The sequence below is a fragment of the Castor canadensis genome, chromosome 8 (assembly GCF_047511655.1).
Source record: "Castor canadensis chromosome 8, mCasCan1.hap1v2, whole genome shotgun sequence".
Lineage (NCBI taxonomy): Eukaryota > Metazoa > Chordata > Mammalia > Rodentia > Castoridae > Castor > Castor canadensis.
The window spans coordinates 158,413,627-158,438,024 of NC_133393.1; the positions used below are offsets into that span (position 1 = coordinate 158,413,627).

The 24,398-nt window shown below is 45.7% G+C and overlaps 1 protein-coding gene across 1 annotated transcript in view; it reads left to right on the forward strand.

The window, feature by feature from the left end:
* Mov10l1 (Mov10 like RNA helicase 1) overlaps positions 1–16,419 on the forward strand; it is a 72,045-nt gene extending 55,626 nt beyond the window's left edge. Inside the window, exons 22-26 of the mRNA XM_074081791.1 lie at positions 199–372; positions 6,906–7,055; positions 14,795–14,902; positions 16,027–16,164; positions 16,324–16,419. Of these exons, the coding sequence (XP_073937892.1) occupies positions 199–372; positions 6,906–7,055; positions 14,795–14,902; positions 16,027–16,164; positions 16,324–16,419 (666 nt within the window). The remainder of the gene's footprint in view (positions 1–198; positions 373–6,905; positions 7,056–14,794; positions 14,903–16,026; positions 16,165–16,323) is intronic.
* Positions 16,420–24,398: the final 7,979 nt, after the last annotated feature.

Here is a 24,398-nt window from a genome sequence, read left to right on the forward strand (position 1 = left end):
AAAAGGAGGCCCCTCCCATTGTTCACCTTTTCTATTAAAATGAACCCTTGGGTCCATAGTCCTCTGAGGGGCTTGGTCTGACAACTCCTGTGAGGTGGATCTTCAGGTGGCCTCAGGTGTGCCACACAGAACTTCCTTCCCCTTGACGTGAACTGTGTGATGCTGACTCTGTGATGTGTGCCTGTCCTGTCTCTTCAGGTTACAAAGCTGGTGAAGAACTACAGATCCCACTCAGCCCTGCTGGCATTGCCCTCCCGCCTGTTCTATCACAAGGAGCTTGAAGTCTGTGCAGACCCCAAAGTAGTGACCTCACTGCTGGGCTGGGAGAAGCTGCCCAAGAAAGGCTTTCCTCTCATCTTCCACGGGGTGAGGGTAAGTCTACGCCTTGAGCTGCTAGATGCCTGCTGCATCAGGTGAGGACAGGGAGGAAGTAGTGCCATTCCAGCTGACTGATTTTGATCCCAGAATGACCATGCTGTGTGATTCCTGTGTTGCTCTGCGTTCCCTGTATGTGCTGCTTACCTACGTCAGTAACCAGGCATTTGTCGTGAACCTGCAGGGGCAGGCAGATGCTGGTCTCCAAGCATGAAAGGCAGCAAGGAGGGGCTGCTGCTGACCTCTCCCATCAGATGAGCTCCACACAGAAAAGGCTCAGGAGGGACACTGCAGTGCAGCATCCTTTGATGCTTGCATCAGGCGAGTGCTGAGTTCCAAGAAGAGACACAGGCTGGCTGAGTTCGTTGGTCATTGACGAATTCAGAGCATGAATTAGAAGACTGGGAGGTAAAGCAGGCAGGCCAAGGAAAGCTGGACATCAGGGAGCTAACTGCCCCAGCAGTGCCTGCTCCATTCTGCAGGACCAGAGTCACAGGAGAACATGCCTGTAGGAATCGATCAGCCATGCACCTGAGCCCAGCTCCAGAGGCAGGGGGATGACAGTGACAGCTTCCAGGCCTCACAGAAGGAGGGGATTAGATACTTGGGATCTTTAAAAAAAAAAAATGCAAGCATTCACTAAAATCAAATAGTTCGAATTAGGAATTTGGTTGTCAGAACCAAAAATCAAGTTTTGCATTCACTCCCCAAAAGAATGGGGTTCAAATTACCCAGAATTACAGCTTGCCTAAACAGGGAAAGCTGGTGTCAACAAGCCCACTTCTCATGCCTTGCCGGGTGCACAAGTCTCAGTGATGACGCCACTCAGCATGGTCTCTGCCCAAGTTTCTCTAAATCCCTTGAAGAGAAATGGTGTTTGGAATCTGTGGGAAGTGAGTGGAGTGGAATTGTGTGTGCCAGTGGCTATGGAGTGCCCACCCTCTGGATGAACATTCTGGGTCCCTCACTGGTGGTCTGTACTCACCCAGCCCTGGTTTGCTTGTCCTTCCACAGGAGTGCCTCCCACTGTCTGGATAGCTTTGCCCTCCTCAGGAGCCTCCTGTGTATCAGAAATGGTAGTGGAGGGAAGTGAGCCTCCTGAGGCATAAGCAGGGTTACTGTGGACAAAAGACATGAGGCTCTACCTGAGCTCATGGAATAGGACAGGCGTGTTCCTGATGAGAGCTCAGGATCTTAGAGTCATTTATCCCCAAATCAACCCTGTATTTAATGTAGTCTAAATAAAAATCGCCACAGGCTTTTTCATGAGAAACTGATTATAGAGAGAAGATTTAAGTGTTTTATAAAAGAAAGGTGAGGGCCGGAGGCATGGCTCAAGTGGTGGAGCGCCTGCCTAGCAAGCATAGGCCCTGAGTTCAAACTCCAGTGCCACCAAAAAAAAAAAGAAAAAAGCGAATTACTTAGTACATTACAGAACATATACAATGTTATAGTAAAAGTCCAGAGTTATAAAAAATATATATACATATATATATATGTAGGAACACAGCCCCAAGCATTACATTTGGTGGGGTGAAGGTGGAGAGTACTGGGGATTGAACTCAAGAGCCTAGCACGCTATCTTTTTCAGGTAGGGTTTCATACTTTTACCTACTGAGCAGCTGGGATTACTGGCATGCACCACCACCCCCAGAAACATTGATGTTTTAATGTAGGACTTTAAGATTGAGAGCACCTTTCAGTGGTTAGGAAACACAAGATGTTAATAAAGATTTTGTCACTCACAGACTGACACACCTGGAGGCCAAGGAACTGGGGAGGGGAAACCATGGCCAGCGCCTCCATTGAGTCCAGGATGTATCCAAACAGGTTGCCCATAGGCAGTAGAACAGTGGGTCTGGATCAGTCAGGCAGAGTTCCAGGAGGTCACCCCGTGATAAGTGCTGGTCACTGCAGCCTGCCTGTGTAGTCCACGTAGGACTGAGGGGCAGCCAGGCAGCCAAGCAGGCCACATTTAGCTGTCCAACAAGGAGGTGGTCACAAGAGACCAACTGAATAAAGCAAAGATCTGGATGGACCACACAGGAAACTGGGGGGAGACAGACCTAGAAACTGTCTGGGGGAGTGAGCCCTGCTTCTGGTGTGAGAAGGTCCACCTTGTATTTAAGTGGACACTGAGGCAATGCAGAGTCATAAGAATTCACTGTAACTAATTGATTTGTTAAGTGTTTTCTAAAACTTAGTTATTATCTGCTAGGCTCTGTTCTTTGCCTTAAGGATGAAATGGAGGACAAGGCCATCTGTCCAGCAGAGAGTGTGATCCACTCCTACTGTTTGAACAGAAAGAGCTGAATCCCTATGTGAACTGATTGAAAGGTTGCTGGCAGGCCTGGCTCTTGCTCCCCTGCATGCTTGGCTTCCCTCCAGTGAGACAAAATGTCAAGACTGTTCCCAGTCTCACTGGCCATCAGTCATCTGGGAGTAGCTGTCCACTCTGTGGAGCCCGCCCATGCCCTGGGTATCTCAGGCTTATACTCAGTAGAAGGTGTGTCAGAATAAATACCATAGGCAAGGCTGAGTGTCCTGGACACCACAGGATGGGCCCAAGGCAGCTGTCATCTTGCTTCCTGAAGAAACTGCATGGGGACGCCACCAAGCACACAGACCACTGGGTATGTGCTGCTTTTCGCTTTAACAGCATAGTTGAAAGGGACTAAAGGGTCCTGTCGGAGCCTTCAGCGTTCACCACCTGGTTACAGCACTGTTGGGTCATCTTCTGATGTTACTGAAAAACCGGAATGGACTGATACAAAGTTCACCTCTTTTCTGCGTCATTATTTTTGGCTTTCATCTTTAATTCTTCCCTCTTACTACCTTCCCTTACTGTGTATACTTAATCTTACTGGTTTTTAAGTCCCTGCTCCCTTCTGTTGTAGTGAGGAAGCAGGTATGGCTGTCATGTCTAGGCACAGCTCTGCCTCCCCCTGGGGTCTCATGAGACCCACCTGCTAATGGTAAGGCTTCCAGATGGTGAGACTCTCTTGGGATTTCCTTTCTCCATTGAAGGGTGAAAGAGAAGTTTTCTTTTTTCTTTTCTTTTCTCCTCCCCGCCCTTCCCGTCCCCTCTTCTCTTTTGTGTGTGTTTGAGACAGGATTTCACTATGTAGCCCAGGCTGACCTTACCTTAGCCTCTCACATGCTAAGATTACAGCTAGGATTAAAGATATGTACCACCATACCTGGTGAAAAGCTCTTTTCTTAGTAGCTAAGAATGTTTTGGTACCACTTTTTTTCTTTTTGTCATTGCTGATGAGCGACCTAAGGACCTCACACTTGAGCCACACTCAGCCCTTTTGATTTTAATGTTTTTCAGATAGGGTTTTGCATTTTTGCTCAGGCTGGCCTTGACCCCTATCCTCCTCCCTTTGCCTCCCCTGTAGCTGGTACCACACCAAGCCTGGAACCTCTTTCTTTTATTTCTAATTTTATTAGGTTCTGATCAGGGACTTTGGCCTATAAATGTTGTGTTTAAAATGTGGCCAGTTAAGTGTCAGTTTTGGTAAGTGTCCCAAGAACATAGCAAAGGTTGACATTCTTTGTGTGAGGATGTGGGTCTCTTAGCTCTGCTGTATCCTGCATTGTGACAGCTAGGTAGAAGAAAGTAGTGAAGTCTTTTGTTAAAGTTGTTCTCTTTGAATTTCTAGTTCTTGCCTTACACATTTATTTGCTGTGCTCCATACACACAAGTTTATCATTGTTTTATCTTTATTTGTAATGTCCTTCCATGCCAGTTCACATTTTAGCCTTAAATTCTCCTCAAGATATTAATTTGACACTTCTTTTTTAATTTTCACCTGATATTTCTTTACCCTCTGTTTTCATTCTTTATATTTTCTTAGGTATGTTTTTTAGCAGCAGTTAGGTGTCATATTGTCATATTTAATCCAGTTCAGTCTTTGCTTCTTTTGGTAGTATTGGGGTTTGAACTCAGGGCCTTGCATTCCCTAGGCAGGCACTCTACTTCTTTAGCCATACCTCCAGTCCTTTTTTCCTCTGATTCTTTTGGAGATAGGGTCCCACTTTTTCCCACCATCCTTCTGTTGTATGCTTCCCACTGTAACTGGGATGACAGGTATGAGTTACCATGCCCAGGTTTTTTTTCCATCGAGATGGGGTCTTGCAAATCTTCTTGCTTGGGCTGCGAGCTACTGGCGCTCTGCGAGTCTCTGCTTTTAATCAGATGAATTACAGTATGGTTATTTAACTTTCCTTCATCTTTATCTTTATAAAGATGTTGTTTCAACCTTTTTCTTATTTCTGGACCTGATTTTTTCTCATCAGTTTAGAAGTTCTGCTGTAAGTATCCATTCCATTCATCTGTTTTATAAGTTACTTCAATCATTTATTGTAAATTTAAAGGGATAAATTACATAGGCATAACAAAAAAATCTCAAGTTATTATTGCTTTATCTGGTGTTCACTCTTTGTTTGTTTTGGTTTGGTTTTTGAGACAGGGTCTCACCATGTAGCCCTGACTGTCCTCATATAATGATCCCACCTCAACCTCTCAAGTACTGGGATTGCAGTTGTGCACCACCACTCCCAGCTCAGTTCACTTTTTAAGATTTCTTCAAGTTGGGGTAGAATATACATAAATGTACCATGTTAATCACTTTTAAATACAAGGTTCAGTATGTTGAGTATCTCCATGTTTGTCTAGTCACTCTCTAGAACCTTTCCATCTTGCAGAACCGAAATTCTGTCCCCATAAAACAGTAACTTCTGCCACCCCCAGCGCCAGCCTGTGATAGCATCATTCTCCTTTCCGTCTTTGAGTTTGACCATTTTAGGGACCCGATAATGAGTGGAATCATGCAGTGTGTGGTGTTCTGTGACTGGCTACTTCACTCAGCCTAATGGTCTCAAAGTCCATTCACATTGTAGCATGTCAGAATTTCCTACCCCCCCCCTTTTTTTTCAGTACTGGGGTTTAAACTCAGGCCCTCACACTTGCTTGGCAAGCGTTGCCACTTGAGCCACTCTTTCAGCTCTTTTTTGCATTGAGTATTTTCAAGATATGGTCTCAACAAAACTATTTTCCTGGGCTGACTTCAAACCATGATCCTCCTTATCTCCCAGATTGCTAAGATTACAGGTATGAGCCATAGGCACCTGGCTCCTTCCTTTTAAAGGCTGAATAATATTCCATTGTGTGGATGTGCATGTCTTGTTTGTCTGTCAGTAGACACTTGAGCTGAGAACATCTGGTCATTATGAATAAGATAGGTATACAAATATCTCTTGAGAGTCTCTTGTTTTCAATATGGGGGTATATACCTAAAAGTGGAATTTCTGATCCCTATGCTAACTCTGTGTTTAGTTGTTTGAGGAAATGCCATTCTGTTTTTTCCATAGCAGCTGCATCATTTTGCAGTTTCCAATAATACGCAGTTTCCCATTTTTCCACATGCTCACCATGTTTTTGATGGCAGCAGTTCCAGTGGGCATGGGGTGTGTTGAGCAGCTCTTCATACATGCTGGCCATTGTACATCTTCTTTGCAGAAATTCTGTTCAGGCCATGGTCCATGTTTAGTTGGTTTGCATTTTGCCATTGAGTTGCACAGTTTCATGTACATCTTGAGTATTAGCTCTATATGTGACTTGCAAGTGTTTTCTCTGCTTCACAGGTTATCTTTTCACTGTCGATTGTGTTCTTTGATGCGTAAGAAGCTTTAGTTTATCTGTTTTTTTGTTGTTTCTCATTCTTTTGGTGTCATTTCAAGAAATCATTACCAGATCCAGTGCTGTGGAGCTTTTCTGTTAAGGTCTCTTGTGTTTTAGAGATCGAGGTCTGAGGATCAGACCTTTGATCCATTTTTAGTTAAATTTTGTACATGTTTAGGCAAAGGTCCAGTTCTGAGTCACTTGTTGAAAAGACCACCCTTTCCCCATTAGATGACTTTGGTACCCTAGTCAAAAATAATTTTACTATGTATGTGCATACTTCTGAGCTTTCTGGTCTGTTCCATTGGTCTGTATGTCTGTCGTTATGTCAATATATTTCATCATGCATTAAGGAAGATGAAAATATCTGCTCTCTAATAAGAACCAGTCTAGGAGAGAGAAATCTGCTTCAGACTAAGACAGGGGTTGGTAGAGAGAGCCATGCTACTAGAGTGCGGAGGTGTAAACACTTGAGCTAGTGGTGGGACTACTGCTTGTGGCCAGGCCTCTGGCTGCTGATCACAGATAGTCAGCTCCTCACCAGGCCATGCCATCTGTGCTCATGTACCTCCTTGGTCTTTGGCCACATTGGCCTTTCTCTTTGTCTGGAGAGCTGTGAGCCAGCCCTTGTCAGGACCCTGCAAGCCCCTTCAGCACAGGCTGCTCTTTCCCAGGTGATTCCTGACTTTCTACCTTTGCTGTCAATGCCCAAATGATCGATTTGTCAGACCAGCCCTTCGCCTTTCTAGTATTTAATACGGTTCTCATTTCCTGATTATTTAATAACTGTACCACTAGATTTTTTTAGTTGGGCAAATTAAATTTTCTCTTCTTGTTAATTCAGGGCAACGAGGCACGGGAAGGGAGAAGCCCATCATGGTTCAGCCCAGCCGAGGCTGTCCAGGTCATGCGCTACTGCTGCCTCCTGGTCCGAAGCGTCTCCAGCCAGGTGTCTGCCAGGGACATCGGTGTCATCACACCCTACCGGAAGCAGGTGTGCCCACTAGGACTCCCACTTCTCTCTACACTGTCATTGTGGTCCTGATTTCTTGGTTGTATGGAGTTCTGTGAAACAGGAACAGCTCATTTTGAAGAGCATCATGTTTCCAAAGAAGCAGGACCCTGCTTAAGTGATGCTCTAGGCAAGAGGTGGGCAAACTGGAACCCATGGCCAGTTCCAGCCAGTCAGCTGCTGTTGTACAGCCAGAATGGCTGTTACATTTCTCCATGGCTACATTGCACATGTTCACATGAGGACCTGTGGGAATGGTTCATTTTTGGCCCTTTAAGAAAAAGCTTGAGGGGCTGGAGGTATGTGGCTCGAGCAGTAGAGGGCCTGCCTAGCAAGCATGAAGTTCTGAGTTCAAACCACAGTACCACAAAAAAAAAAAAAAAAAGAAGAAGAAGAAAAGGAAAATGTTTGCCAACCCAGCTCGCAACCAGTATTTCTCAGAGGGGCCTGGTATGGACTGGAGGTGGGCTCAAGTGGTAGAGCACCTGCTTTGCAAGAGCAAAGCCCTGAGTTCAAACCTTAGTCTCACCACACACACAGAAAAAAATACTATTTATTTCTTTATTTAAAAAAAAAAAAAGGCTGGTGGAGTGGCTCAAATGGTTAGAGTGCCTGCCCAGCATCCATGAGGACCTGAGTTCAAACCCCAGTGCCTCCACAAAAACCCTCAAAGGGACTTTGTTGTGATCTTGCAGGGAACACACTCAAGTCCTTTCTATATCGTCATAGGAGGGTAGCATTTTTGGCCTTGTAAAAGTCTCTCTACAAGACTGTGACAATGAGAAACAGCCCACACATGTTCACCTTTCCTGGAGCTGTGCTGGGGGTAGAGGCTCATGCCAAGCAAGCTTCAGTTACGTAAGTTTCCCAGCACTCATCACTGTGGTGTACAGACCACCAGCACACAGGGAAGGAGCCCAGAACAGCAGGACACGGATGCTGGCATAGGTGATGGCGAGAACAGATGACTTTGCTGAGGGCACTGCCATGCTGCACAGAACCCTTCAAAGGTACTAGGTCTTTTTCCTGAAGCTGGCCCCTGAGGTGAAGGTGAATACCATTTTACTGGCAAAGAGATTACAAGGGCTCAAAGACAGTAATAACCTTCCAAAGAGTCTACAATTAGTTGGTGTTTGAGTTCTCTCTTCTGGTGCTAGGTTTGGGGCCATTAGCCACACTGCCTTGTGGACAGAACACAGTGCACCTCCAGCATTCTCTGAGAGCTGCCAACGCAGGATTCCCATGTGTCTGGCTACACTGCCTCAGAGATCAAACAATTTTATGCTTCTGATTACTACTTAAATTAAGTTTTCATATCTTACTTTCCAGTTAAGTAACCAACCTGTCTTCCTCACTTGATATATTCTCTCTCTCTCTCTCTTCTTTTCTTTTTTTTCTCTTTGGTTGCTTTGGTTTTGTTTCGGTTTTTGGCAGCACTAGGGGTTGAACTCAGGGCCCACACTTGGTAGGCAAGCACTCTGCCGCTTGAGCCGCACCCCCCACCCTGTTTTGTTTTGAAACAGTCGTGCTATGTAGCCCAGGCTGTCCTCAAACTCGCAATCCTCTTGTCTCAGCCTCCCAAGTACTGGGATTACAGGCATGCATCACCATGCCTGGCACTTTCTTTTTTTGAGGTGGTAAATATTATAAGAAATCCTATCAGTTGGAAATGAGGAGGCAGTTACTCCTTGGCCTATGTGTCCTTTTAGACCAAAGGACTTCCTTCAGTGTTCTTGTGAGGCACGTCTACCAGCCACCATTTCTTCCAGGTTGGCTTGGAGTGTCTGCCTTCCATCTTCCATTTCTGAAGAGTGGCTCTGCTGATGGCAAGACTCTCCATTGGCCCCTGTTCTGTGCCAAGGTGAAAACTGCTGACTGGGTTACTGTCCTCCATCCAGATGTGTCCTTCCTCTCTGCTGCTTTCAGCATTTGTCTTTGGATTCCACCTCTTTTCTGTGATGAGTCTGGCTGTGGCTGTGGTTCTCTTGGGTTTGTAGAGCCTCTTAAATCTGTAGGTAAATGGGGTTCCTGGTTTTTCTTAATTGAGGAATTCTTCTCTGTCCCTCTCTGCTCTCCTCTGAGATTCCCTTCCTTCCACATTGTTTTGTTTGATGTCCACAGGTCTCTGTGGCTCTGTTCACTTTTTTCCAGTCTTTCATTCTTTCTGTTCTTTAGCTTAGACATTTCTGTTAGTCTGTTTAAAATTCACTCTTTTTCTTCTCCATCTGCATCTGCTGTGACCCCTTCCAACACTGTTAGCTCAGATTTTTTCCCAGGTTATTTTTCATCAGGTCCATTATCATTTCTGTGCTTACTGCAATCACTGTTGTGATACTTGCTTTAAAGCTTTTCTGTATCATGTCCTCTGGTTATTTGGAAATATCAGTAATAGCATCCCTGAAGTCTTTGCTAAATTCAACACTTGGAAACACTCCCAGCCCTTTCATTCCTTTCTTCTTGAATGTGGGCCACACTTTCAGTTCCTTTGCACGTCTTATAAATTTTTATTGAAATCTAGGAACTTCAGAAAAGAGCAGCTTTGGATTCTGATGCCCTGAAGTTTACCGTGTATTGTTGCTTGCTTGGTTTGATTTGTTGCTGCCTAAGCTCAGTTAGTGACATCTGTCTCTGTTGCATGGCAGCTGATGTTCCTGTAGAGTTTTATTTTTATTATTTTTAAACTTGGTCTTCAGAGGCAGGTGTGTCTGTCCAGCTTAATGGTTGACCAGCAGTGAACAGTGATTTGCTCACCACCTTGAGCTAGTAAGGTTGCTGTCTGCTGGCCATGATCCATGGGTTCCATCTGCTCACAGCTCAGACTGCTTTGTGCCTTCCTGTGCTACTGTTTCCCACCAGCCCTTTTTGTGTCTCCTCAGCCAGGAGTGCTTGTCTCCACCCCCACCTCAGGTCGTGGAGCTCTCAGCCTCCACACTTGCCTGTCTCCACTGAAGGCCTGCTCAGCCTGGCTTCACTGCCATCCAGGAGGAGAAGCCCCAGGCCAGAGCACCACAGGCTGTTCTTACCCAAAGTTGAGCAGCTTTTCAGATGTCAACATAGGCTGGAGGCATGGTTCAAGTGGTAGAGTACCTGCCTAGCAAGTCCAAAGCCCTAAGTTCAAACCCTAGTACTGCCAAAAAACAAAAACAAAATACTTCTTAGGATGTGTGTCTTTGTTTTATTTCTAAAGCACTGAAATATCTTTATTATATTAATATTGTAGTGGGGGTACATTGTGACACTTACGAAAGTTCTTAAGATATATCATAATTGAATTCGCCCAAGCACCGAAAGGTTTTTGTCAAGTTTTTCCAGCTATGTGGTTGTTCTGGGGTTGCTGTGTGGTTACCTGTCCCTGACTCAGCTGTCACTGTCATGCCTGGACATTGTTTTGACCCGGAGCCCTTCAAGGACCATGGCACATGTCCAGGAGAAACCAGCTTATGGAATGTCAGACTGGTCAGATGCTTATAGACTCACAAAGTGCTGCAATGGATCAGTGGCCTAAGACTCAGCCCTTGTTCAGGCCCCAGCTAGGCAGAGCCTCCCAGGGCTTTTGCACTGGCCTGGTCACTGCACAGGGTAGTTCAGGGTCTCTCCACTCAACTGATTTTCCTTGGGACTGGTCAGGACCCCACAGTACTATCTTTTAACCCCCATATTAAGTCCAGAAACTAGCACATATTGGCCTCAGATCTCTTTATATGAGTGAGTCACTCAACCTGGCAAGAGCAGCAGAGCAGCCTCAGCAGTGATGGTTGGATCTGTGGGCAGCCAGGCAGCCAGGATTGCTAAGAACTGCCACAGGAGCAGCTTCTCCAGCACCTTCCTCTTCTGGTCCCCACTGCTTTGTTCCTGCCCCTCACCCTCTGTGGGGTGCAGTGGTTACAGAGGTACCCTATAGCTCTCTGGCATGTGATGGTCAGGAAGGAGCTGGACAGTGTGGCCAGATGCAGAGGTTGCGGTGCTGTTGGTCCTCTCTCCCCACTGCCTGCTATCATGTTGTGACCACTGACTTTTTGCAGCCCAGGCCCCGTGGTGTCGCGGGAATCTCAAAATGAGTTACCGGGACACTGAGGCAGATTAGCAGGAAGCAACATTTCATTGTGCCCACATGGATCCAGCAGACTCCTGTCCAAAGGCTGAGCCCCGAGAACAAAGAGGTCTCACCTTACATACCCTTGCAAGCAGGTTACAGAAGCAGAAAGCAAAGCTCAACCCACATATGGCTGCACGTGACTTTATTGGCTATTTCATTTCCCCAGTGCTATGTGACCTTCATGTTTCAATTCTTTAAGTTTTCTCTCTCTGCTTTGCCATCCCTCCCCCTGCCTCGTCATCAGAGCACAGGCTGTCTGTTTCTCCTCTGGTCTCCTCCCTGCTGCAGTGGGACCAGTGGGTGCTGTGCCATGGCATTGCAGCATAAGCACAAGAACCTTGGCTCCCACCAGGCTCTGCACGCTCGCCAGCATGCTTGTTTTGGTCTCCTCTGCCCTGCATTTCTCATCACTGCATGCCTTCCTCTGATGGAGTGGAGGGCATGCAGGGGAAGGAAGCAGGAGGCTACGCTTTTGAGTTAAGATGGCTGGGTGACAATGTAGAGCATACACAGACCACACCCCTACACACCCTGTCCTCTGTGCCCTGCAGGGTCCCATGAGGGTGTGGGGGAATTTCCCTGAGATCTCAGGAATGGGAGAGTCTTTTCACATGTTTGTGGCCATTTCTTCATATTTCTTTGAATTGCCCTTTTTTTTTTTTTGGCAGTATTGGGGTTTGAACTCAGGCTTCACACTTGCCAGCCCTTTTTGCTCTGTTGAAGCCCAGGCTGGCTTCACACTGTGATCCTCTTGATCCATATCTCTGAAGTAGCTAAAATTAGAGGTGTGAGCCACAGACACCTGGTTAAATTGCCTTTCTTTAACTCAAATCTAGTGCCCTCTTACGTTCTTCTTCAGTGTGTTTTTCCCTCAGCAGTTGTTACACTTTGAACATGTAGTCTGAATCTTGGTGGCTTGTGGTTGTATGTTGGGATATCATCTCAACCACACTTGTCTTTGTCATTTGTGAGAAATATGTTTGTAATTTTCATGTAGTCAAATGTGTATGGATACTGCTTGACTTACGGATAAGTTGATAATGTATTCAGTACTTTCGTGTGTGTGTGTACTATAGGGGTTGAACCAGGGCCTAGCACTAGGCAAGTGCTCTACCACTTGAACTATGGCCCCAGCCTTTTTTTAGTTTATGTTTTGTTTTTGAGATAGGGTCTTGCTAACTTTCCCTGGGCTGGCCTCAAACTTGCTGTACTCCTGCCTCTGCTTCCCGAGTGGCTGGGATTCCTTTGGTGGTACTGTGGTTTGAACTCAGAGCCTTGCACTTGCTAGGCAGTTGTTGTGCTACTTGAGCCATGCCCTCAGGACCCTCAATCTGTCAAACACCATAGTCTAGGCACACAAGTTCAGTTGGCCCTCAGTATCCACAGGGGATTGGCTCCAGGATTCCACATGGATACCAAAGTCTGCAGATGCTCAAGTCCCTTATAAAACAGTGTGGTGTTTTGCATACAGTCTAAGCAAGTCCTCTCCTACATTTTAAATCATCTCTAGATTACTTACAGTACTCAGTACAATGTCAACACTACATAGTGTTCAGGGAATCACAACAAGAAAAAAGTGTCCATATGTACTCTGCTCAGACACAACCACAACAGGCTTTGCTCCATGCTGGGTTGTACCATGGATGTAGAGCCACGGGTAGAGGCCGACCGGGAGCTGAGGCTCACTGCCATCACTTTTATCACAAGCATCGCACCACACCACACATCATTAGTTGGAGAGATAATCCAGTGAACCATGTCACACTCACACCAGGGTAAAGTCAAGAAGCTGAACCTTGAGAAGCCAGAACATCTGTAAACAGTGGCCTTTGCCTCGTGGTCTGTGTTTTATCTAAAAGACTTCCCCAACTTCAGATCACAAAGCGTTTCCAACTTTCCTTCTACAAGTGTTAGATATATATTTGGGCCTGTAGTTTTGAGGACACATTTAAGGTCTTTTTTTTTTTCTTGAGATGGGGTCTTGTTATGCTGCCCCTGTTGGCCCTGAACTCCTGGGCTGAAGTGATCCTCCTGAGTTCTGGGGCTATAGGCATGTGCCACCATGCCTGGCTTGCACTTAGGATCTTTAACCTACTTGGCATTTATTTTTGAGTATGGGATGAGGTATGGATCAGTTTTATTTCTTCCGTTGTGTATAATAATCAGTTGTGTATAATCAGTTGCCCAGTCAGCATTTGGTGCACAGCCCATCCTGTCCTCTGTGGCCACACACTGAGCCCCGAAAGGGCTTCTGGACTCTCCCTCTGTTCATTTGGCCTCTCTGGTTCCTTCCAATAGGACCCACAGGGTTAGTTGCTCGGGCTTTGTAACAAGTTGACTTCCAAACCTGTCTGGGTAACTTTTGGTTTTGAGCTCCTCCTCAGTTGACTTTTAGAAATTCCACCCTTTTTTCCTCAAAAGTAGATATTTTCCTTTTTAACAGCATTTGTCAATATATCTTAACTGAGTTTGAGCAGTTTTTTATGGGCTGGAGGCATGGTTCAAGTGGTAACATGCTTGCCTAGCAAGTGTGAAGCCTAGAGTTCAAACCCCAGTGTTGCAAAACAAACTCTACTTTGACTAATTTCATTGATGTTTAATGTCTTTTTCATAGTTTTCATACTTGTTTTCTTTTATTCTTGAAGTTATATAGTTTCACCCCAAAATGTCTAGGTATGATTCTTTGTCTTGCTGAACTCTTTCAAGCTGGCCCTTGGATCCATATGGTGCTCAGTCTCCCCTTTTGTGGGGCTCTTCCCTGCCATGTCCCTCCTGTCTGCTCTGTAGCTGTTAGAAGACACAGCCAGCCTCTCAGCCCACCCTGCAGCCTCTGGGCCCCTCCAGTGTCTGTCTGTCTGCAAATCCCTGAGTGATTTCCCTCAGGTCTTTCTGTTCACCAGGCCTCCTGGTTGTGCAAATTCAGCTTCTCTCCCATCCATTGAGTTACTTCTTTCCAAGATTCCAAAGTGGTCCTTTTTAAAAAACTAGCATAACCTGTTCTTACTATCCCACTCCCTTGGTCAACACAGATTTAAACACATCTGGTCTTCAGCCCTTTCTTAGCCAACCCATCTATGTTCACTCCTTCAAGAGTAAGTTCCCTTTGGGGTGTAAGCTGGCTATTCTCTGTCCCCTCAGTCCTGGGATGCTATTGAGCCCAGCCAAGGCTTCTGAGAGCCACAGCACCTTAGGACCCACAGCTCTATCCACAGCAACCTCTTACTGGTCCCGGAGTGCCGTGGGTTCAGGCGTTGTCTCATCAAGACGCACAGCCCAGTTTTAAGCAGCAAGCACTCATCTCATTGCTGTTAACAGTGTTCCTTTGCCATAAATGTGCTTGTGGGGAAAGGGGAGATTTTCCACATGAAACTCAGCCCTTCTAGTAAGTATTGGGTCCTTCCTCCAATTTATCTAAAATCAGGATTTGTGAGGCCCTGAGTTCAAACCCCAGTACCACAAAAAAAAAAAAAAATTAAAATCAGGATTTGTGTTCTAATTGGCTTAGATCTGAAGAGATGATGCAGAATTGAAAAACAATATTGTACATTGAGTAGTATTTGGCTTATACTGTAATGGGTAAAGAACTGATCTGATTTGTACAATGTTGTCTTTAACTGTTCTAAAGGTGGAGAAAATAAAAATCCTTCTGCGAAACGTTGATTTGATGGACATAAAGGTTGGATCAGTAGAGGAGTTTCAAGGGCAAGAATACTTGGTCATCGTCATTTCCACTGTAGGTACCTGTTTGTGCAGGGTAACCATGGGTACTGGCCGTCATGAAATGGAAGTGCAGGCCTGATCCATAGGCAGCAGACGATATCGCAGGGTGGACCTCCTCCTAGACCCAGCGACCACCAAACGCAGGAACCTTGGGAAGTTCCTGAACACAAACCTCAGTGACCAGGAGACAAAAGTGAAGAGAAGGGACCCAGGAAGGAATGCTAAATGTGTGGAGGGGTGAGATAAGCAGCTGAGGAGCAGAGAGTAGGCAGTCAGAGCCCCTAACCACAGTGGGCCTCTACACCACCACCCAGTGAGACTGGAGTTTAACTCTCAAAACCCTGTTTTTAATTTTAAATTAACTTTATTGAACAGTACATGTTGCACATGAGTTCAAAACTTCATATGCGTGGGCTAGAATGTAGCTCAGTGGAGTGATTACCTAGCATGCACAAGGCCCTGGGTTCAATCTCTAGCACCAAAGAAAAGAAGGGCTTGCAGCGTGGCTCAAGCAGTAGAGTGCCTGCCTAGCAAGCATGAAGCCCTAAGTTCAAACCCCAGTACCACCAAAAACAAGAAACAAACCAAAACAAGAAAAGAAAAAAATCAGATGCAGAAATAAAAATAGCCATCTAAAACCCTACAACTCAGAGATAACCTGTTAGCATTTGGGGATTTCCTTGTCTGTGGACAGATAATGATGATATCTGCCCTCTCCTGCCTTTTAAACCAAAAACAGGGGCATGCTGCTACTAAACCTTTCTAAATATTTTCATGTATTGCGTTCTTTTCATGCCAAAAAAAAAAAAAAATTCTGTGGGGACAGCTGTAGTCCTAGTTACTTGGGAGGTGGAGATCAGGAGGATCATGATTGGAGGCCAACTTGGTTGAGACCCCATCTCAACCAATAAAAAGCTGGGTGTGGTGGTGCACACCTGTCATCCCAGCTACACGGGAAGTATAAATAGGAGGATCACAGTCCAGGCTGGTGGGGGTGTAAATGTGAGACCCTATTCGAAAAGTAGCTAAAGAAAAAAGGGTTATATGGTATTGTTTGCCTTGTGAGTACAAGGCCCTGAGTTCAAACCTTAGTACTGCCAAAAAAAAATCCTTAAATACCATTTTTGTGTTTTTTAGGTACGGTCAAATGAAGATAGATTTGAAGATGATCGATATTTTTTGGGTTTCTTGTCCAACTCAAAAAGATTTAATGTTGCAATCACAAGACCCAAAGCTTTATTGATTGTGCTTGGAAACCCTCATGTTCTTGTCAGAGTGAGTTTCTGGAATACTGGGCTGGGATCCCCTTGAGGGAGAGGGGAACGGGGAAGGGCCCAAGTTACCCGAAAGTGACCACTGAGCCAAGAGACATGCACACTGCTCCAGGAGACACAAGGCCTTCACTGGTTTGATGCTGACTTCCGTTTCCAACAGGACCCCTGCTTTGGCGCTTTGCTGGAATATAGTGTTACAAATGGTGTCTACACAGGGTGTGATCTACCTCCCGAACTGCAGGCTCTGCAAAAGTGAGCACTCCTGTCGTCTTCCTAAAAGATGGTGGCTTTAGGACTGCCCCCACGTCCCCTCTGCTGGCCCTCATTCAGGACCTGCATATCCATATCCACTGCAGCCTTAGAACCCAGCCACACTGCTTCCTTGGCCCTTGGCCCCTGGGCCACAGCGGTCACTCCTGGACATTGGGGTTGATGTGTACCTAAAGAGGTAAAGTGCCCCTTGTAGAAGTCCCATGGGGAAAGCACGGTTCCCAGTCCACTATGGGAGCCAGACTCCACATGCTTTCCTCTCCCCCTGGAGCTGTGGTTATAGACTTTGGTGCCAAAATCACTGGACAGAAGAGTTGGGCCCACTTGATGCACAGTGGCCAATGATGGGAAGACCATGCGCCTCATCCTGTGGACCCCTAGGCCTGACTCTGGTCTGATTCTGCTCCCACCACTGACGTTGGTTCAACAGCAGCTTGTTCCTGCCACTAGGCAGTTACAGGTACCAGTACTTATTCCCCAAATAAATACTCTAGTGACCCCAGTCTCCCTCTGTATCTCAAAACGTGCCCATTTTAGTGATCAGGAATTCAGATGGCCTTTTCCCCTGCTGGCTACAGTCTTTGAAGTTGGCCACACAATTATTTGCTTCATCCTGAGCCAGACGTGGGCCAGGCAGCAGGCAAGGCTGAGAACTGCAGGCCCCAGCTGGCTGTGCAAAGTCCATGGAGTCTAGAGGCTCCACCTGAAGGCCAAGGTGAGTGTTGGATGCAGTATCCAGGGCCTGTTGGAGCTTCTGTCTGGCACCTCTGGTCCAGAGCCAGCCTGATTCTGCATCATGTAGACAATAGAACTCTGACCACCTCCATGGGTTAAGTGAGGTAGGCTTCTTGGTGAGCCACACTGGACTTACTGGCCAGTACCCCAGAGATGATGAGTACAGAAGTAAAATGTCATCAAGCCCTAGCCAACAGGACAGAGGCCAGCCCAGGCCCCTTTCCCCTCTTTCCCCATACCTGCTGTGCTGTAGTCACCTCCTCTCTGGTGGTCATTGCTGTTAAAACTACAGTACTTGGATTTTGGTCTTTTCAGAACCCAATAAGAAGCAGTGGGGGACGCAGCCCTTTTTGAGCAGGTGGGAAGTCAATGGCACCCCTGCTGACTGTGCTCCACCCCTTCCTCCACAGGATAGGAGGTCCCCCAAGGCTGACAGAGCCCCATATCCAGGTTCTGAGTACACAGAGGAGGTTCCCACAGGGTCTGGTATGGTACCATGAGAAGACCCCCCCTGCCTTGCAAACCTGGCCAGAGGGACAAGCCCCACAGAGGAAATGGCAGGGACCTCCGCCTCCCTGGGGTCCAGAATGGGCAAGGTGCCTTTTCCAGGTAGAAAATGAAGAACCTTTGGAGAGGGGGTATGTTTTGTTCAGAAGAAATTGAGAGAAGCTCAGGCCAGCAAGCCTCTGCCCACCTTCATTCATTGTCCACTTGGCGGCCATTGATGTCCTCATTGCAGGAGTCACTGTCTTCACTGCAACCCTCCCCTCCAGAAGCCACAGGCCTCATCTGCCCTTGGCCTCTGAGACCCTAGTCAGGAACACACCCATCTCAGGGTTTTCGCACATGTTGTTCTCTGACTACGGCCTGAGTTGCCTTCCCTTCACACGTGCCTTCTGTTTCATTGCTGTCTGGTCTTGGTTGTGCCCTGTCTCCTTCTCCTCTGCCCTGTGTCAACATTGAATTGCAGGGTAGCTCCCCAGGGAGGCCTTAAACCATGGCTGGCATGTGAGTGAGAACAAGAAGGACAAGCCTGACCCCTGAAGGTGACCACCAGGTCCCAGGAAATTCTGGGGGTGGGAGCCAGTGGATGGGGTTGGGAAGTTGGATCACATTGTCTTCATTGGTGACAGGACCTGCCTGTGTCCACCCAGCAAGTGCTGAGATAAGGTCTGTCCTGAGCCTGTGGGCTTAGTACCCTCTTCACACCTCCTGGCACCATTATCACCTCACCTTGCCACTCCAGAAATGTCCACACACAACCCAGGGCTGACCCACACCTGCCCTAGCTCAGTGACCTGGATATCTTGTCATGGGCCACAGGTGAAACAGAGGTGGGGCTCACCTCAGAGAGACCCAAGATGAGGGCCATGAAGTCCTTTGAGCTGGGTCAGCATCCAGAGAATATGGCAGCCAGGAGGTGGATCCCAGGGCGGCACAAGGCCGGATGGGTTCACTGTAGAGGACCTGGTACACCTGTGTACCAAGGGCAGGACAGAGCAGGTAAGAACCCTGGGTAACTAGGAGCAGCAGTGGAGAGGCCACTGAAGTGCAGAAGTGTAAAGAGCCTGCCCTCATGGGGGGCAAAGGCTCCCAGACCAGCAGGGCCTCTTGGAAGCAAGGGTCAGCAGTTCCTGCATACATGGAGGCATGGACTTTTGCTCAGACAGCTCATAAAGGAAACTTAAAAACCCTGGGTCTCCTTGCTTGTTTTTCAGTTATCTAAGATTTTTCTTCATTTTTAATGCTATTCATGATGTCATTCCCAGCATATTGTAAATATTGCAAAACTGAGAGCAGCCTGTCAGTGCCACCATCATCCATTAAAAAAATACTACCTGTTCTTTGCAGCTAGAAATGTTACTTTTCCTTGAACTTGTATTTCTGCTCCACTCCCCATGGACTTGAACCCTAGTTTAAAATGTTACATTGGAAAGTTGACATAAACGCAAAGCACAGGAAATATTCCGTTCTCTTGGGCACATAGTGGGTTGCTCCCACTGCCCCCGGCCACAGTGTAAGGACGGGTGAAAAGCCGCCTCTGGCCAATGAAGCACAAACAGTATCCTGCTGGGCACCTGGCCTTCTATGGGAGGGCGACAGGGACACTGCCCCCAGCCACCTGGAGACTGACCAGCAAGCTGGGCTAACCCTGTTCTGTTGTGCAGCATGGCCCAGCCTCCATGACCAGAGACAAAATATTCACATACACTGAGAGCATCATTTGTTTTAACCCATAAAACTATGAGGCTGAACATGGCCGCAAGCACTGTGTATTGACTGACATTGTTACGGCTGTAAATATCCAGTCAAAAAGAGACGCCCATAGATTGCCAGTGTTCATAAATAACTGAGCGTGGAGGTGAAATTGAGTTGGAAATGCACTGTGTAATGCTTATGTCTTCATGGAAGGACACTGCTTAGGGCTGGGATGAGACAGGCTTGTCGTTACATTGCCTTTCTGTTTTCACCATGGAAATAAGAGTTGAGAAGACCTGTCATCTAATAAACTGGGCAGAAGTTTCCCTGTAGCCTTTCTCAACCAATCAGGATCCTTCTGGTCAATGTCACTTGTTAACATATCCCCATATGAAGGCAGAGCTGCTCCCAAATGGAGTTCCTTCCCAAAGCAGAATGTGGGAAGAGCACCCTCTAGGCTCCCAGTGTGAAAACTAAGCAACCAGGGATAGCTGGGAGGCCAGGATTCTGCCAGGGTCTCTGCGGGATTTGAGTCCCTGTGCAGGAATACATAGAAGACCTCTGCTCATCTCTGCTCTAGTTCCCCCCCACCCCCGGCACACACACCCCCAGACACCTCTTCAGGGATGAGAATGGTATTGAGGTAGTTCTGCAGTGGGGTGCCAAGGTGTGGACTTGGGGCCAGGTCTCAGCTCAGCCTCCTCTCAAGTCCCTGCTGCCCCTTGTCAAGATAGCAAGACAAAACTGCCCAGCAGCTCTCACAGAATTGCAGGATCTCAACTACTTGTTCATCAGCATTTACTGAGCACCCGCTGTGTTCCAGCTGTTGCTCTAGGCATGGGGGCACCATGCAAAACAAATGCAGCAACTCTGCAACATGGTACACCAACTCAGCATATGTACAAACCAGTAAGGTCCCTCAGTGCCAGAACAGCTCACTTGAGATGCATAACAGAAAAGAGGGTGCCATTTGCAAAGAGAAACTATGCTGCATCTAGGAAATAGTGTAAGAGCTTTACAGAATGATTATCTTAATGCTTTTAAAAGTACAAAGATCTAAATAAATGGAGACGTACCATGTTCATGTACCTGTCCATTCATGTTCATCTGCATGTATGACAGTGCAGATTTCAGTTTTCCTCAAAACTGAAGTCTGTACATTCAAGGCAATCTCAGTGTTCCAACTAGATTGGTTTTTTTGTTTTGTTTAATTTTTATTTTATTCATATGTGCATACAATGTTTGGGTCATTTCTCCCCTCTTCCCCCACCCCCTCCCTTACCCCCCCCTTGCCTCTCGCTGCCCGGCAGAAACTATTTTGCCCTTATCTCTAATTTTGTTGAAGAGAGAGTATAAGCAATAATAGGAAGGAAGAAGGGTTTTTGCTGGTTGAGATAAGGATAGCTATACAGGGCATTGACTCACATTAATTTCCTGTGCGTGTGTGTTACCTTCTAGGTTAATTTTTGATCTAACCTTTTCTCTAGTTCCTGGTCCCCTTTTCCTATTGGCCTCAGTTACTTTTAAGGTATCTGCTTTATTTTCTCTGTATTGAGGGCAACAAATGCTATCTAGTTTTTTAGGTGTCTTACCTGTCCTCATCCCTCCCTTGTGTGCTCTCGCTTTTATCATGTGCTCAAAGTCCAATCCCTTTGTGTTTGCCCTTGATCTAATGTCCACATATGAGGGAGAACATACGATTTTTGGTCTTTTGGGCCAGGCTAACCTCATTCAGAATGATGTTCTCCAATTCCATCCATTTACCAGTGAATGATAACATTTGGTTCTTCTTCATGGCTGCATAAAATTCCATTGTGTATAGATACCAATTTTCTTGATCCATTAGTCAGTGGTGGGGCATCTTGGCTGTTTCCATAACTTGGCTATTGTGAATAGTGCCGCAATAAACATGGGTGTGCAGGTGCCTCTGGAGTAACAGTCTCTTGGGTATATCCCCAAGAGTGGTATTGCTGGATCAAATGGTAGATCGATGTCCAGCTTTTTAAGTAGCCTCCAAATTTTTTTCCAGAGTGGTTGTACTAGTCTACATTCCCACCAACAGTGTAAGAGGTTCCTTTTTCCCCGCATCCTCGCCAACACCTGTTGTTGGTGGTGTTGCTAATGATGGCTATTCTAACAGGGGTAAGGTGGAATCTTAGTGTGGTTTTAATTTGCATTTCCTTTATTGCTAGAGATGGTGAGCATTTTTTCATGTGTTTTTTTGGCCATTTGAATTTCTTCTTTTGAGAAGGTTCTGTTTAGTTTACTTGCCCATTTCTTTATTGGTTCATTAATTTTGGGAGAATTTAGTTTTTTGAGTTCCCTGTATATTCTGGTTATCAGTCCTTTGTCTGATGTGCAGCTGGCAAATATTTTCTCCCACTCTGTGGGTGTTCTCTTCAGTTTAGAGACCATTTCTTTTGTTGAGCAGAAGCTTTTTAGTTTTATGAGGTCCCATTTATCTATACTATCTCTTAGTTGCTATGCTGCTGGGGTTTCGTTGAGAAAGTTCTTACCTATACCTATTCATTCCAAGGTATTTCCTACTCTTTCCTGTATCAACTTTAGAGTTTGGGGTCTGATATTAAGATCCTTGATCCATTTTGAGTTAATCTTGGTATAGGGTGATATACATGGATCTAGTTTCAGTTTTTTGCAGACTGCTAACCAGTTTTCCCAGCAGTTTTTGTTGAAGAGGCTGCTATTTCTCCATCGTATATTTTTAGCTTCTTTGTCAAAGACAAGTTGGTTATAGTTGTGTGGCTTCATATCTGGGTCCTCTATTCTGTTCCACTGGTCTTCATGTCTGTTTTTGTGCCAGTACCATGCTGTTTTTATTGTTATTGCTTTGTAATATAGTTTGAAGTCAGGTATTGTGATACCTCCTGCATTGTTCTTTTGACTGAGTATTGCCTAGGCTATTTGTGGCCTCTTGTGTTTCCATATAAATTTAATGGTAGATTTTTCAATCTCATTAATGAATGTCATTGGAATTTTGATGGGAATTGCATTAAACATGTAGATTACTTTGGGGAGTATCGACATTTTTACTATGTTGATTCTACCAATCCATGAGCATGGGAGATCTCTCCACTTTCTATAGTCTTCCTCAATCTCTTTCTTCAGAAGTGTATAGTTTTCCTTGTAGAGGTCTTTCACATCTTTTGTTAGGTTTACACCTAGGTATTTGATTTTTTTGAGGCTATTGTAAATGGAATTGTTTTCATATATTCTTTTTCCGTTTGCTCATTGTTTGTGTATAGAAATGCTAATGATTTTTCTATGTTGATTTTATATCCTGCTACTTTGCTACAGCTATTGATGGTGTCTAGGAGCTTTTGAGTAGAGTTTTTTGGGTCTTTAAGGTATAGGATCATGTCGTCTGCAAATAGGGATATTTTGACAGTTTCTTTACCTATTTGTATTCCTTTTATTCCTTCCTCTTGCCTAATTGCTCTGGCTAGGAATTCCAGTACTATGTTGAATAGGAGTGGAGATAGTGGGCATCCTTGTCTGGTTCCTGATTTTAGAGGGAATGGTTTCAGTTTTTCTCCGTTAAGTATAATAACTAGATTGTTTTTTAAAATCTGACCAAGTTGGGGGAAATATTAAAGAGTGCCTGCCTAGCAAGTGAGAGGTCCCCATTTCAAACCCCAATACTGCCAAAAGAAAAAAAAAAAGAGCACAACAAATATACCCAAAATGAGAAAGTACACCTAATTACGCATAAGAAAAAGACTATTAAAAGTGTAAGAGAAACTTGACTGAGTCATTCTAAAATATGTATGAGAAAACAAAGGCCACAAATACATCAGTATTAGAATAGAACAATGAAGAGTACTTGCCCAGCCACATGCTAAGTTGTTAGGGGCACATGGACCAAGATCACAGAAACCCAGGAAGGATGTGAGGAAGGAATCCAGAGAGGTTGCTTTCTTGGTGTTAAGAAAACCAGCTCATGTTATGAAGGAAAACTAAGCTGCATTGCTACCTGCAAGCATTCTTTGAGGTACAAATTTATGTGCCAACTGAGCACAGTGGCTCACACCTGTAGCTCTATCTACTTGGAAGGCAGAGATTAGGAAAATGGTGGTTCAAAGCTAGCCCAAGCCAAAAAAGTTCAAGAGACCCCCCCACACACACCCCATCTCAACCAATAAAAGCTGGGTGTGTTGTGCGTCTGTCATCCCAGCTACACTGGAAGAGTAAGGAGGAGGATCCTGGTTCAGGCCAGCGTGGACATAAAGGGGAAGACCCTATTAGAAAGCAAAAAAGGCTGGGGGGTGTGGCTCAAGTGGTAGAGTGGTGCCAGCCTAGCAAGTGCGAGGCCCTGAGTTCAAACCCCAGTAGCACCAAAAAAAATAATTTATGTGCCAAATGGACAACTTACTCCATGGGATTTGTTTGAATTGTAATCTGATACGATCTGAGATCTCCAAATTAAAGTTACTTCAACTGAACCAACTCACCTCAAAATAGAAAATCACTTTCTGAGGCCTGAGGCCACTGAGGAATTGACAAGGTACTCTGTCGCACCTAAATGCCTCTGCAACATCATAAAGAAAACCCAAGACTACAAACTAAAAAAGAAAAGGGTTTGGACTTACATCAAAATTAAGGATGTCCATTTAGACCCTATAGATAAAACCAACAAACAAGGACTCGGGAGGAGCACGCACAGCAAGTTAGCACACCAATGTCTGGAGGAGGAACTGCAAACCACAGAGCCTCCAGAGAGCTTCCTCACCAGCTCCTATTCTACCGTCCTAACTGGGTGTGACAAAAGTTACTTCTAACAAAGCTGCACAAAGTTGGGGTCAGCTGTGATGGGCGCTGGGATGGAGACTCACAACAGCCTCACTACTTTTCTCTATTATCCTCTTCTTTTACTTTGCTTCTTTTCTTCTCTATTCTTGAAAGCCTTCCTTCTTCACTAAACCTTGCTGCTTTTCTATTCTTTAGGGTCTCTTTCCTTAGATTTGCACTGTCCCATGTTTTTAATCTTTCTTAAAGTCTTGGTCCTCAGACTTG